The 15,234-nt window shown below is 48.7% G+C and overlaps 1 protein-coding gene across 2 annotated transcripts in view; it reads left to right on the top strand.

Annotated features, from left to right (window-relative positions):
- Positions 1-15,234, top strand: part of ZP3 (zona pellucida glycoprotein 3) — a 43,604-nt gene that overhangs the window by 15,192 nt on the left and 13,178 nt on the right. Inside the window, exon 2 of one of the 2 annotated variants that reach the window (XM_054496551.2) lies at positions 13,162-13,386. In XM_054496551.2, the coding sequence (XP_054352526.1) occupies positions 13,228-13,386 (159 nt within the window). In that variant the 5' untranslated portion in view covers positions 13,162-13,227. Of the gene's footprint in view, positions 1-12,927; positions 13,387-15,234 lie in introns of those variants that run through there. The other variant, XM_054496550.2, reaches the window with a different exon arrangement.

The following is a 15,234-nucleotide window of genomic DNA, read 5'->3' as shown; positions in this document are numbered from 1 at the left end:
TAGTACAAAGGAAGTATTTATGATGATGAAATAGTTTTGTATCTTAATTGTATATGATAAAATAACAGAACTATACACACACTTTGTGTCAGTGTCATGTTCTTGGTTTTGGTATTATAATTTTATGTAAGATGTAAACATTGCTGGGCGCAGTGGCTCACACCTATAATCCCAGCACTTTGGGAGGTCGAGGCAGGCAGATCACCTGAGGTCTGGAGTTTGAGACCAGCCTGACCAACATGGAGAAACCCCGTCTCTACTAAAAATACAAAATTAGCCAGGGGTGGTGGTGCATGCCAGTAATCCCAGCTACTCAGGAGGCTGACGCAGGAGAATCGCTTGAATCCGGGAGGTGAAAGTTGCAGTGAGCTGAGATCGCGACATTGCACTCCAGCCTGGGCAACAAGAGTGAAACTCGGTCTCAGAAAGAAAAAAAAAGATGTAAACATTGAGGAAACTAGGGTGAAGGGTAACCACACATCCCTATACATTCCTTTCTTTTCTTTCCTTTCTTCTTCCTCCTTCTTCTTCTTCTTCTTTTTTTTTTTTTGAGACGGAGTCTTTCTCTGTTGCCCAGGCTGGAGTGCAATGATGTGATCTCGGCTCACTGCAACCTCTGCCTCCTGGGTTCAAACGATTCTCCTCCCTCAGCCTCCCAAGTAGCTGGGACTACAGGCGGGTGCCGCTGTGCCCAGCTATTTTTCTATTTTTAGTAGAGACGGGGTTTCATCATGTTGGCCAGGCCGGTCTTGAACTCCTGACCTCATGGTCTACCCAACTCGGCCTCCCAAAGTCTGGGATTACAGGTGTGAGCCGCCGTGCCTGGCCTCTTCTTTTTTTGAGACAGGGTCTTGCTCTGTTGCCCGGTATGGAGTGAAATGCTGTGATCACAACTTACTGCAGCCTCAACCTCTTGGGCTCAAGCGATCCTCCCGCTTCAGCTTCTCAGCTTCCTGCGTAGCTGGGACTACAGGCGCATGCCACCACAACTTGCTAATTTCTGTATTTTTTTTTAGTAGAGTCAGGGTTTTGCCACGTTGGCCAGGGTAGTCTCAAACTCTTCAGCTCAAGCAATCCTCCCACCTCGGCTTCCCAAAGTGCTGGGATTACAGGCTTGAGCCACCGTGCCCAGCCACCACTTCCTGTGAATCTAGAATGATTTCAAAATAAAACTTTTTTTAAAAAAGCCTCAATTGATTTACAACAACAAAACAGACTTAATATTTTAATTTTATTTATTCATTTATTTTTTGAGACAAGTTCTCCCTGTTGCCCAGGCTGGAGTGTAGTGGCGTGATCATAGCTCATTGCAGTTGCAAACTCCTAGGTTTAAGTAATCCTCCTGCCTCAGTTCCCCAAGTAGCTGGGACTACAGGCGTGTGCCACCATGCCCAGCTAATTATTGTATTTTTTGTAGAGACAAAGTCTCACTATGTTGCCCAGGCTGGCCTCGAACTCTTGGGCTCAAGCAATCCTCCTGCCTCAGCCTCCCAAAGTGCTGGGATTATAGGCATGAGCCACCTCATCTGGCCCATACTGATTTTCTTTCTTTCCTTCTTCTTCTTTTTTTTTTTTTTTTTTGAGACAGAGTCTTCCTCTGTCACCCAGGCTGGAGTGCAGTGGCGTGATCTCAGCTCACTGCAGCCTCCACCTCCTGGGTTCAAGTGATTCTCATGCCTCAGCCTCCCAAGTAGCTGGGATTACAGGTGTGCGCCACCACACCCGGCTAATTTTTGTATTTTTAGTAGAGATGTAGTTTCGCCATGTTGCCCAGGCTGGTCTTGAACTCCTGGCCTCAAGCAGTCCGCCTGCCTTAGCCTCCCAAAGTGCCGGGATTACAGGTGTGAGCCACTGCACCCAGCCCCATATTAATATTTGTATTCGAAAGCAAAAAATTTTAGTACTTCTCTAAGTCACCACCTCAAGGTGTGATAAATGGATTCTGACAAGTGGTTTTTCCTGACATGAGAAGCTGCAGGTGCCTAGGGGGTTGATTCACTGATTTTCCTCCTCAAAGACCCTTTGGGAGCAGCCTGGCATGACTGGAGAGTGGGGAAATCTGCCTATGGTCTGTAGGTGGATTCTCTCTGAGTTTGCCTATTACGGAATGTGTGCTTCTTCAACACTTCCACTCCCAGGAGGTCAGTAACACTCAAATGCTGATGATTCCATTTAGGACAGTTAGGAAAAGACCTTCTCATGCAGGAACAGGCTCTCCTTCTCCCCTTCCCCTTCCCCTTCCCCTTCCCCTCCTCCTCCTCCTCCTTTTTTTTTTTTTGAGATGGAGTCTTGCTCTGTCACCCAGGCTGGAGTGCAATGCTGTGATCTCGGCTCACCGCCACCTGCGCCTCCTGAATTCAAGTGATTCTTCTGCCTCAGCCTCCCGAGTAACTGGGATTACAGGCGCCCACCACCACGCCTGGCTAATTTTTGTATTTTTAGTAGAGATGGGGTTTCACTATGTTGGTCAGGCTGGTTTTGAACTCCTGACCTCGTAATCCACCCGCCTCGGCCTCCCAAAGTGCTGGGATTACAGGCATGAGCCACCATGCCCGGCCAAAATAGAATTTTATATAAATGTCACCATATAGTGGCTGGGCGCAGTGGCTCGCGCCTGTAATCCCAGCACTTTGGGAGCTTAGGCAGGCTGATCACGAGGTCAGGAGATCAAGACCATCCTGGCTAACATGGTGAAACCCCGTCTCTACTAAAAAATACAAACATTAGCTGGGCGTGGTGGCGGGCACCTGTAGTGCCATCTACTCCGGAGGCTGAGGCAGGAGAATGGCGTGAACCCGGGGGGCGGAGGTTGCAGTGAGCCGAGATCGCACCACAGCACTCCAGCCTGGGCGACAGAGCGAGACCCTGTCTCAAAACAACAACGACAATGATAGTCACCATATAGTATGAACACTTTTGAGTCTCCCTTATTTCACTCAGCATAATTATTTTATTTTTTTAGAGGCAGGGTCTCACTCTGTTGCCCAGGCTGGGGTGCAGAGGTGCGATCTCGGCTCACTGCGGCCTCAGACTCCTGGGCTCAAGCAATCCTCCTGCCTCAGCCTCCCAAGTAGCTGGCACTACAGATGCAAGATGAGTGCCACAGTAACCAGCACAACTCCGAATCTTGTGCAGCCATGGTACATTTGTCAAAACTGAGAAATTAACATTGGCATATGAATATTAACCAAACTACAGATTTTATTTCAACTAGTATTACCAGTTTTCTCACTAACGTCCTTTTTCTGCTCCAGGAGCCAATCCAGGATACCACATTGCATTTAGTAAGCACATTTTACAATTATGATATAGGCATTAAAAGGTCTGGAACGAGGCCTGGCACGGTGGCTCATGCCTGTAATCCCAGCACTTTGGAAGGCCAAGGTGGGCGGATCACGTGAGGTCAGGAGTTCAAGACCAGCCTGGCCAACATGGTGAAACCCTGTCTCTACTAAATTAGCCAGGTGTGGTGGTGCATGCCTGTAGTCCCAGCGACTTGGGAAGCTGAGGCAGGAGAATCCTTGGAACCCGGGGAGCGGAGGTTTCAGTGAGCCAAGATCGCGCCACTGCACTCCAGCCTGGCAATAGAGTGAGACTCCGTCTCAAAAAAAAAATTTTTAAAAGGTCTGGAATGATTCAGCACAAACTATTAACTATGACAACGGTTACCAATGGCTGGGGGTGGCAGGAGTGGATTTGATTTTTATTTTAGATTTTATTTTATTTTTTTTTTTTGAGGCAGAGTCTCGCTCTGTCACCCAGGCTGGAGTGCAGTGGCACAGTCTCGGCTCACTGCAACCTCCGCCTCCCAGGTTCACGCCATTCTCCTGCCTCAGCCTCCCAAGTAGCTGGGACTACAGGCGTCCGCCACCACACCCGGCTAATTATTTTTGTATTTTTAGTAGAGACGGGGTTTCACCATGTTAGCCAGGATGGTCTTGATCTCCTGACCTCGTGATCCACCTGCCTTGGCCTCCCAAAGTGCTGCGATTGCAGGTGTGAGCCACCACACCTGGCCTAGATTTTATTTTTTAGCTGATTTTAAACACTCTATAATAAAAAGCAGGCTAGGGCTAGCTGCGGTGGCTCATGCCTGTAATCCCAGCACTTTGGGAGGCTGAGGCAGGCGGATCACTTGAGGTCAGGATTTCGAGACCAGCCTGGCCAACATGGTGAAACACCATCTCTACTAAAAATACAAAAATTAGCTGGGTGTGGTGTTGCACACCTATAATCCCAGCTACTCAGGAGGCTGAGGCATGAGAAATGCTTGAACCTGGGAGGCAGATGTTGCAGTGAGCCGAGATTGCACCATTGCGCTCCAGCCTGGGCAACAACAGCAAAACTCCATCTCAAAAAAAAAGAAAGCAGACTGGGTGCAGTGGCTCAGCCTGTAGTCCCAGCACTTTGGGAGGCTGAGGCAGGAGGATAGCTTGAGCCCAGGAGTTGAAGACCAGCCTGGGCAACATGGTGAAACCCTGGCTCTACAAAAAAATACAAAAATTAACCAAGTATGGTGGCGCACACCTATAGTCCTAGCCACTCAGGAGGCTGAGGTGGAGGCATTGCTTGAGCCCGGGAAGTCGAGGCTGCAGTGAGCCATGATTGCCCAACTTCATACCAACCTGGGGGACAGTGAGACCCTGTCTCAACAAAATAAAAAGCCAAAATATTGTACAAAATATTTATTTTCCTCAGCTGCAGTCAGGGTCACATGTGAGGTGAAACAGGCTATAAATTTTATATATTAGTCAGGCAGGTGGCTCACGTCTGTAATCCTAGCACTTTGGGAGGCTGAGGCAAGAGGATTGCTTGAGCTCAGGAGTTTGAGACCAGCCTGGGCAAGAAAGTAAAACTCTGTCTCTACAAAAAAATAGCTGGGTGTGCTGGAATGCACCTGTAGTCTCAACTACTCAAGAGGCTGAGATGGGAGAGTCGCTTAAGCCTGCGAGACACAGGCTTCAGTGAGCCAAGATCATGCCATTGCACTCCAGCCTGGGAAACAGAGCAGGATGCTGTCTCTCTCTCTCTCTCTCTCTCTCTCTCTATATATATATATATATATATAAAATTATAAAATATATAATTATATATATTTTATATGTATTTATATGTATATATATAGATATAATTTGGCATTTAATGATGAGGTAGTGAAAAGTGTCCCCACATACTTCCAGAGACCCTTTCCTTTCATATCTCTTTCTGTTTTTGTTTGTTTGTTTGTTTTTGAGACAGAGTTTCGCTCTTTTTGCCCAGGCTGGAGTGTAATGGTGCGATCTCGGCTCACCCCAACCTCCGCCTCCCAGGTTCACGCAATTCTCCTGCTGCAGCCTCCCAAGTAGGTAGGATTACAGGCATGCACCATGCCCAGCTAATTTTTTGTATTTTCAGTAAAGACAGGGTTTCTCCGTGTTGGTCAGGCTGGTCTTGAACTCCCGACCTCAAGCGATCGGCCCACCTCAGCCTCCCAAAGTACTGGGTTTACAGGCGTGAGCCACCGTGCCCGGCCTCATATCCCTAACTTTCATTTCATCCCCTACTGTGCAAAAAATGGGCTAAATCTCAACCCACTCTGGTCCTTCCAGCTAAAGTCTGGATACAGAATTAATGAATTCTGGCTGTAGAATTAATGATCATCACTATGTATGTATATGTGTCTGGCACATTCTCAAATTTGTGGTTCCTCTTATTTTCCATCACACGCCAGGTATTTTGTCTTCCCAGGTTGACAAATAGAAAGAAAAGTACTATTTATTCTTTTACTCTTTTTTTTTTTCCGAAACAAGATCTCACTCTGTCTCCCTGACTAGAGTGCAGTGATGTGATCATAGCTCATTGCAGCCTTGAACTCCTGGACTCAAGCGATCCTCCCACCTCAGCCTCCCTAGCAGCTGGGACTACAGGCACACACCACCATGCCTGGCTAATTTTACTTTATTTCTTGCAGAGATGGGGTCTTGCTATGTTGCCCAGGCTGGGCTGGAACTCCTGGACTCAATTGATCCTCCCAGCTCCACCTCCCAAAGCACTGGGATTACAGGCATAAGCCACTATGTCTGGCCTTTAATAGTGCTTTCTTTTTTTTTTTTTTTTTTTTTTTGAGACACAATCTCACTCTGTTGCCCAGGCTGGAGTACAATGACACAATCTCAGCTCACTGCAACCTCCGCCTCCCGGGTTCAAGCGGTTCTCCTGCCTCAGCCTCCCAAGTATTTGGGACTACAGGCACGTAGTCACCACACCTCGCTAATTTTTTGTGTTTTTAGTGGAGACAGGATTTCGCCATGTTGGCCAGGCTGGTCTCCAGCTCCTGACCTCAGGTGATCCACCTGCCTTGGCCTCTCAAAGTGCTTGGATTATAGATGTGAGCCACTTTGCCTGGCGAATAGTGCTATTTTTAAAAAACACCTACTGAATATCTGAGTGAGTCCATAAAGTCCTTAAGATAGCCAAAATATTGCTTTGGGCGGTTGAGGCAGGCAGATCACTTGAGGTCAGGAGTTCGAGACCAGCCTGGACAACACGGTGAAACACCTCTACTAAAAATGCAAAAATTAGCCAGGCATGGTGGCATGCACCTGTAATCCCAGCTACTCAGGAGGCTGAGGCAGGAGAATCACTTGAACCTGAAAGGCGGAGGTTGCAGTGAGCCAGGATAGCACTACTGTACTCCAGCCTGGGCCATGGAGCGAGATTTCATCTCAAAAAAAAAAAAAAAAAAGGCTGGGTGCAGTGCCTCATGCCTATAATCCCAGCACTTTGGGAGGCTGAGGCAGGCAGATCACGAGGTCAGGAGATCGAGACCATCCCGGCTAACACGGTAAAATTCCGTCTCTACTAAAAATACAAAAGATTAGCCGGGCATGGTGGCAAGCGCCTATAGTCCCAGCTACTCGGGAAGCTGAGGCAGGAGAATGGTGTGAACCCGGGAGGCCGAGCTTGCAATGAGCGGAGATCGTGCCACTGCACTCCAGCCTGGGCGGCAGAGCGAGACTCTGTCTCAAAAAACAAAAGGCCAAAATAATAACACATCTTTGCATTGGAGTTATTTTTTGGATATATCTCCCCCAATGTACACATTGGGTGTTGTTAACTCAGAAAGTATCAGAGAGACCCTTGAATCTTGGTTTGGTTCCTCATTGGCTGTGCAAACTTGAGCAAGTTCCTTAACTTCTCTGAGTGCTTATTCCCTCAGCTGTAAAATGGAGCAAATAGTACCTTCCTAGATGAGTGTCAGGATTAAGGGACTCAGTCTAGTCCCTGCCGTATTGAGAATAAGCAATAAATGGTCATTATTGTTATAATAATTTTGGTCATTATTTATGAAAGTGCTCTAAAAAGTTACTTTTTCTTTATGATTTGTGCATTATTTTTAGAGGGTAGGGTCTTATTTAGTAAATATTTTCCAGCTCACTCTGCCCTGAAGATCATATTTTCTTCTCAAAATTTTAGTTTTGTTCTTTCCCATTCAGATCTTTAATCTATCTAGAATTCATTTTTATGTGGGAAGTGAAATCCAGTTTTTCCCCAGATGGATAATAATTGACACAGCTCCTTTTCTTGAAGAGTCCATCTGTTTCCTCCGTCCGGTATCATGTTTCCACATATGCACGTTGCTGTTTCTAGGCTCTCTCATCTATTCCACTGTTTCTTTTCTGTCCTAACAGCAATGTGTCTTAATTTCCATGGCTCTATAATATGTTTTTATATCTGTTACGGTGTGTGTCTCATGATGTTCTTTTTCTTTCTCCCTTCCTTCCTTCCTTCCTTCTTTCTTTCTTTTCTATCTCTCTCTCTTTCTTTCTTTCGTTCTCTTTCTCTCTCTCTCTCCCTTCCTTCCTCCCTCCCTCCCCCTCTATCTCTTTCTTTCTCTTTCTTTTTCTTTCTTTTTCCCCCTCCCCTCCTCCTCCTCCTCCTCCTCCCTTTCTTCTTTTTTTGAGACAGAATCTCGCTCTGTTGCCAGGCTGGAGTGCAGTGGCACAATCTTGGCTCACTCACTGCAACTTCCACCTCCCAGGTTCAAGGGATTCTCCTGCCTCAGCCTCCCCAGTAGCTGGGATTACAGGCGCGCGACACCACGCCCAGCTAATTTTTGTATTTTTAGTAGAGATGGGGTTTCTCCATGTTGGCCAGGCTGGTCTCAAACTCCTGACTTCAAGTGATCCTCCTGCCTCAGCCTCCCAAAGTGCTGGGATTACAGGCATGAGCCACCACGCCCAGCCTCTTCTTTCTCTCCCTCCTCCCCCTCCTCCCCTTCCTCTTCCCCTTCCTATTCCTCTTCCTCTTCTTCCCTCCTCCTCCACCTCCTCCTTCTTCTTCATAGAGATAAAGTCTCACTATGTTGCCCAGCTGGTCCCAAACTCCTGGCCTCAAGCAATCCTCCTGCTTCGGCCTCCCAAAATCGAGTGCTGGGATTATAGGTGTGAGTCACTACACTCACACCAGATGTTCTTTTTCTGCAAGAACCTTGGCTTTTTGATCCTTAGCTCTTCCGTATAAATTTTAGAATCAGTTTACTAAGCTCTGCCCACGTACAGCTAAAAGATGTTGGGATCTTGATAGAAATTACTGATTAATTTTGGGAGAATTGAAATGATGATGATATTGCATTTTCCATCCATGAACATGGAATACCTCTGTACATTTAGGCATTCTTTACTCTGACTGCCAATACAGTTTTGTTAATTTTTCCTCAAAGATCTTACATATCTTTTTTGTTTGTTTTATACCTAGGAACTTCATATTTTGTTTTAGCAATTGCTTTTGGAACTTGGTTAACAGCATCGTCTTCTGTCTCACTTGAATCTGACACAGAGAGTTTTTTATGTTTTTGGTTATTTTTTGTTTTACTTTTTATTTTGAAATTAAACTGACGAAAGTTACACAGATAACACTAAGAACACCTCTTTACCTTTTAGCCAGGTTCAGCCAATATGAAGATTGATACATATCCTCTCTCTCTCCCTGTATCTATATTTATGTCTATATATAATATATATATACACATATATATTTCCACGTGTGTGTGTGTGTGTGTGTATCCACATTTTTTTTTTTTAGTGAGACTAAGTCTCACTCTGTCACACAAGCCGGAGTGCAGTGGCACGATCTCAGCTCACTGTAACCTCCACCTCCCAGGTTCAAGTGATTCTCCTGCCTCAGCCTCCTGAGTAGCTGGGATTATAGGCGTGTGCCACCACGTCAGCTAATTTTTTGTATTTTCAGTAGAGATGGGGTTTCACCATATTGTTCAGGCTGGTCTTAAACTCCTGACCTCGTGATCTGCCTGTCTCAGCCTCCCAAAGTGCTGGGATGACAGGCATGAGCCACCGCGTCCAGCCATCTCCACATTTTTTTGAAATGAGGTCTCACTCTATTGCCCAGGCTGGAATGCAGCAGCATGATCATGGCTCACTGAAGCTTAGAACTCCCAGGCTCAAGCAATCCTCCTACCTCAGCTTCCCAAGTAGCTAGGACTACAGGTGTGTGCCAACATGCCTGACTAATTTCTTTGATTTTGTAGAGATGGGGCCTCACTGTATTGTCCAGGCTGGTCTCGAACTTGTGGGCTTAAGCAATCCTCCCACCTTAGCCTCCCAAAGTGCTGAGATTACAGACGTGAGCCATTGTGCCTGGCAAATTTTTAATTTTTTAAAATTTTATATATATATATGTGTATACACACACACACACACACACACACACGTATAATTTTTTTTTTTTTGAGATGGAGTCTCACCCAGGCTGGAGTGCAGTGGCACAATCTTGGCTCACTGCAACATCTGCCTCCCAGGTTCAAGCAATTCTCCCACCTCAGCCTCCTAAGCAGCTGGGACTATAGGCATGTGCCACCACGCCCGTCTAATGCCATTAGTTTTTGTATTCTTCCTCCTCTCTTGCAGGAATTTCGCCCAGGGACAGCATAGAGCAGGCCATTGGTAAATGCTGTACCTGTCAGTCCTTCATCATCTCCTGATAGGACCCTTGCAGTAGACTTTTTTTGTCGTTGTTGTTTTGTTTTGTTTTGTTTTGAGACAGTGTTGCTCTGTTGCCCAGGCTGGAGTACAGCGGCGTGGTCTTGGCTCACTGCAGCCTCCACCTCCTGGGTTCAAGCGATTCTCCTGCCTCAGCCTCCCAAGTAGCTGGGATTAGAGGCGTGTGCCACCACACGAGGCTAATTTTGTATTTTTAGTAGAGATGGGGTTTCTCCATATTGGCTAGGCTGGTCTCGATCTCCTGACCTCAGGTGATCCGCCCGCCTCAGCCTCTCAAAATGCTGGGATTACAGACGTGAGCCACTGCACCCGGCCAATACTATTCCTTTCACGGCCTCTTTTTCCCACAGGGCTAAGCCCGGCATCTCAGCCTGGCACCCACAGGGCTCTGCCCCGCCCACCTCCCCGGCCTCCTAAATTGCTACTCTCACTCCCAGGGACCTGAGGCTTCACCAGGTCTTGTTACCTGCCCCAACCATGGGTCCTCAGGCCCTCAGTGCAATAGAAATTGACATGAGGTGGCCGGGTGCAGTGGCTCACGCCTATAATCCCAGCACTTTGGGAGGCCGAGGCAGGCGGATCACCTGAGGTCGGGAGTTCGAGACCAGCCTGACCAACATGGTGAAACCCTGTCTTTACTAAAAATACAAAAATTAGCTGGGTTTGGTGGCGGGCGCCTGTAATCGCAGCTAGTCAGGAGGCTGAGGGAGGAGAATTGCTTGAATCCGGGAGGAGGAGGTTGCAGTGAGCTGAGATCACGCCACTGCACTCCAGCCTGGGCGACAGAGCAAGATTCTGTCTAAAAAAAAAAAAAAAAAGAAAAAGAAAAGAAAGAAAAGAAATTGACATGAGGGCCAGGCACAGTGGCTCACACCTGTAATCCCAGCACTTTGGGAGGCCGAGGAGGGAGGATCACTTGAGGTCCAGAGTTCGAGACCAGCCTGGCCAACATGGTGAAACCCTGTCTTTACTAAAAATACAAAAATTAGCCAGGCGTGGTGATGGGTGCCTGTAATCCCAGCTACTCGGGAGGCCGAGGTGGAGAATCACTTGAACCCAGGAGGCAGAGGTTGCAGTGAGCCGAGATAGCACCACTGCACTCCAGCCTGGGCAAAAGAGCGAGATCCTGTCAAGAAAGAAAGAAAGAGAGAAAGAGAGAGAAAGAAAGAAAGGAAGGAAGAAAGAAAAGAAAAGAAAAGAAAAGAAAGAAAAGAAATTGACAGGAGGCTAAATGAGTTTTCCTAGACAAGGCTTCATTGGAGCTTATGCCCAGACATAAAGGAGGCAGCATGAGAGAGGGAGAGAGAGGGAAAGAGAGAGGGAGAGGGAAAGAGAGAGGGAGAGAGAGGAAAAGAGAGAGAGAGGGAAAGAGATTGAGATTTTTCTATCTGACTCTCTGAAAAGAGCCAGGAGGGCTTTTTTATTAGGCAAAGCATGGGAATTTACATCAGGGATAGGGCATGCAGGCTGGGCTGGGCAAAGCACGTGAAGGTATGCAGATTGGCATTATCTGGTTGCCATGGTTATCTTGAGTAATGGGCCACCTGGTAGTCCAGCTGGTGGCAACAAGGCTGTCAATCAGTTCGGCATTCCTTCCTGAGGTGGGACACTCCACAACCTTGGTTTGATATTTGAATCTCCTAAGGTCAGTTCCTGGGATTCTCTTAAGTAATAGGCATGTTTCCACATGATGATGTCAGTGAAATCATGGTATGGGTCTGGTGATCACTGGGAATGCAGGAAGGAGTGCGGTGGTTGGGCCAGGTGTGGTGGCTCACGCCTGTAATCCCAGCACTTCGGGAGACTGAGGTGGGCGGATCCCTTGTGGTGAGGAGCTGGGCGTGGTGGAAGAAGCCTGTAATCCCAGCTACTTGGGAGAGTAAGGCAGAAGAATTGCTTGAACCTGGGAGGCGGAGGTTGCAGTGAGCTGAGATTGCACCACTACACTCCAGCCTGGGCAACAGAGTGAGATTGTCTCAAAAAAAAAAGAATGCCCTGGTAGGGGTGAGCTGAAGCCAAGCCCCGCTTCTGCTGTGTCTCAGTATGAACTCCCGGGGAATCACCCAGGAATGAAGAACGCAGGGCCCCTTCTCCACCTCTCTTCACACAGCTGCCTCTGCCTGAACTGACCTACCCCCCGGCCTCCCATAAAATAAGGCAGAGACCCATGAAATTCCTCCTGTCTCCTAAATGATACCGCCTCCTTTTTCTCACACTTGGAATGAGCTCCTTATGTCTCGGATCTAATCCCCCTGACCCTTCAATCAAGGGCTTTCTCCTGTGTCCCCCACAGACCCGGGACAGCTCCCTTGCCAGGCTGCGAGCTTCCTAAGGGCAGGGCCAGCAGGGGATTGGAGGGAAGCTGTGATACATTGTGGTGCACCAGGCAGCCAGCACACTCTTTGCAAACTTTTACATGAATACACATGGGGATTTACAAGCTAAAAACTTTCGAGTGGGCTGGGGCGGGTGCGGTGGCTCACACCTGTCATCCCAGCACTTTGGGAGGCTGAGGCAGGAGGATCACCGGAGGTCAGGACTTCAAGACCAGCCTGCCCAACGTAGTGAAACCCTGTCTCTACCAAAAATACAAAAATTAGCCAGGTGCGGTGGTGCATGCCTTCCCGTAATCCCAGCTATTTGGGAGGCTGAGGCAGGAGAATCACTTGAACCTGGCTGGGAGGTGGAGGATGCAGTGAAACGAGATTGCACCACTGCACTCCAGCCTGGGCAACAGAGCGAGACTGTCTCAAAACAAAACAAAACACAACAAAAACAAACAAACCACAAACACACACACATACACAGCAAAAAAAAACTTTAAGGTGGATACACGTGGGGGATTTCCAAGCTAAAAACCAAATTCTGCTGTGGTCAGGCTGGGGTGAGGGCTGAGAGTTTGCAGTTCTAACAAGCTCCCAGGTGTTACTGATGCTGCTGGATGGAGACCACTTTATGCAACAACCAGCTGGCTAGGGAAGGGAGGCAGCTGAGAGCCCAGGTGGCAGCAGCCAGCATCCCACGGGTATAAGATGGCCAGAGGCGGCTGCTTGCTGCCCGCTGCTCTGCAGGCGCCATGGAGCTGAGCTATAGGCTCTTCATCTGCCTCCTGCTCTGGGGTAGTACTGAGCTGTGCTACCCCCAACCCCTCTGGCTCTTGCAGGGTGGAGCCAGCCATCCTGAGACGTCCGTACAGCCCGTACTGGTGGAGTGTCGGGAGGCCACCCTGATGCTCACGGTCAGCAAAGACCTTTTTGGCACTGGGAAGCTCATCAGGGCTGCTGACCTCACCTTGGGCCCAGAGGCCTGTGAGCCTCTGGTCTCCATGGACACAGAGGATGTGGTCAGATTTGAGGTTGGACTCCATGAGTGTGGCAACAGCATGCAGGTAAGAGAGGCTGGGGGCCCTGGCTTTGGTGGGAGGATGTTCGAGGCAGCTGGGGATGGGGAGTGTGGCCACAGTCGGTGGGAGGTGGGATTGGATGGATCCCTCTCACTTGTAGGTGGGGAGGTGGCCCTGTTGAAGCCTGAAGCTGGGCGCTGAGGGCACCGGGCCCAGGGCAGCTCCTGCCTCTGATGGCCGACATTGGGTAGGTGGGGTGGAGTCAGAGGTGGCCGTGCACTTCGGGCTGGCCCAAGCCATGCCACTCTGACTCAGGTGGGTTTGTGACACACACAGGCATGTGTGATAGGACAGCCCTGTGGGTAGCCTAAGGGACTGTTTCTAATGTTTGGGGCATTAGGAACTCATTCTGAAGAGACCCAAAGTATTCATTATCTTAAAAACAAGTGGGCCGGGTGCAGTGGCTCATTCCTGTCGTCCCAGCACTATGAGAGGCCAAGGCTGGAGGATCACTTGAGGCCAGGAGTTTGAGGCCAGCCTGGGCAACATAGTGAGACCCCATCTCTTAAAAAGCCTTCAAAAAAACTAACTGGGGCCTGGTGTGGTGGCTCACACCTGTAATTCCAGCACTTTGGGAGGCTGAGGAGTTTGAGACCAGTCTGGCTAACACAGTGAAACCGCATCTTTACTAATAATGCAAAAATTAGCCAGGCATGGTGGTGCGTGTCTGTAATCCCAGCTACTCAGGAGGCTGAGACAGGAGAATCTCTTGAACCCAGGAGGCAAAAGTTGCAGTGAGCTGAGATTGTGCCACTGCACTCCAGCCTGGGCAACAGAGCAAGACTCTGGCTCAAAAAAAAAAAAAAATCCCACATAGATAAGTGGTATGGGGGCGGGGGCATCATAACCTTGGTGTTGAAGACCTTAAAAGCATCAGTGGGTCCCTGGGGGCAGCTCCAAGGGGGAGAGGCTTAACCTGTGGTACATGCAGGAAAAGACCAAGAAATCCAGGCCAGACCTCCCTTTCCCTAGCTGGTGGGGAAAGAGGCTGCAAGAAGAGGCCTTACGGCAGGGCAGGGCTGGGCACACAGTTCCCCAGCTAAACCCTGATCCCTGGACCAAGTTCCTGCAGCCCCATGGAGGGCCTGTCCTCTCCCGCCTCGGGAACCTGGCTCCTCCTCACCTGGGTCTAGACCCAGTAGCTTGCCTGGGATGGGGGCAAGTCCAGCCCCTGGAGCCCTCCGGCCAGAGCTCTGGTCTTAAGTGTGGTCTCCTGGGCTCTCTTTGAGGACTCGAGGCCCTTGTTTTCCTGGGGAGGGAGGCCAGAGAGCTGCAGGAGTTACTTGAGGAATTATTCTAGTTTAGAGGCTCACAAACATGTCTTAGATTTACTTGGGGAGCCAGGTGTCTGGCTCCCCCACCTTCTGTGAAATGGGCTTGAATAGGTTAGAAGCTGATAAGTGGTATTTTGTTGTTGTTGTTGTTTCATTTTTGTTTTTTGAGACAGTTTTGCTCTTATTGCCCAGACTGGAGTGCAATGGCACCTATAATCCCAGCACTTTGGGAGGCTGAGATGGGAGGATTGCTTGAGCCCAGGAGTTTAAGGCCACCCTAGGCAACATAATGAGACCCCTTTCTCTACCACACACACACACACACACACACACAAAATAGGGTGTGGTGACTCCTGCCTTTAATCTCAGCTACTTGGGAGGCTGAAGTGGGAGGATTGCTTAAACCCATGATTTGGAGGCTGCAGTGAGCTACGATTGCGCCACTGCATTCCAGCCTGGGAGGCGGAGCAAGACCCTCTTTTATTAACCCCACCTGTGGAGCTTCTAAAATTCCTGATGTCCAGGCTGCTAAAATAGAAAGGATGTGGGACCAGCTGTG

Source organism: Pongo pygmaeus, chromosome 6, assembly GCF_028885625.2.
Source record: "Pongo pygmaeus isolate AG05252 chromosome 6, NHGRI_mPonPyg2-v2.0_pri, whole genome shotgun sequence".
Lineage (NCBI taxonomy): Eukaryota > Metazoa > Chordata > Mammalia > Primates > Hominidae > Pongo > Pongo pygmaeus.
The sequence above is the reverse complement of the archived record's forward strand: the minus strand, read 5'-3'. Positions and strand labels throughout refer to the sequence as shown.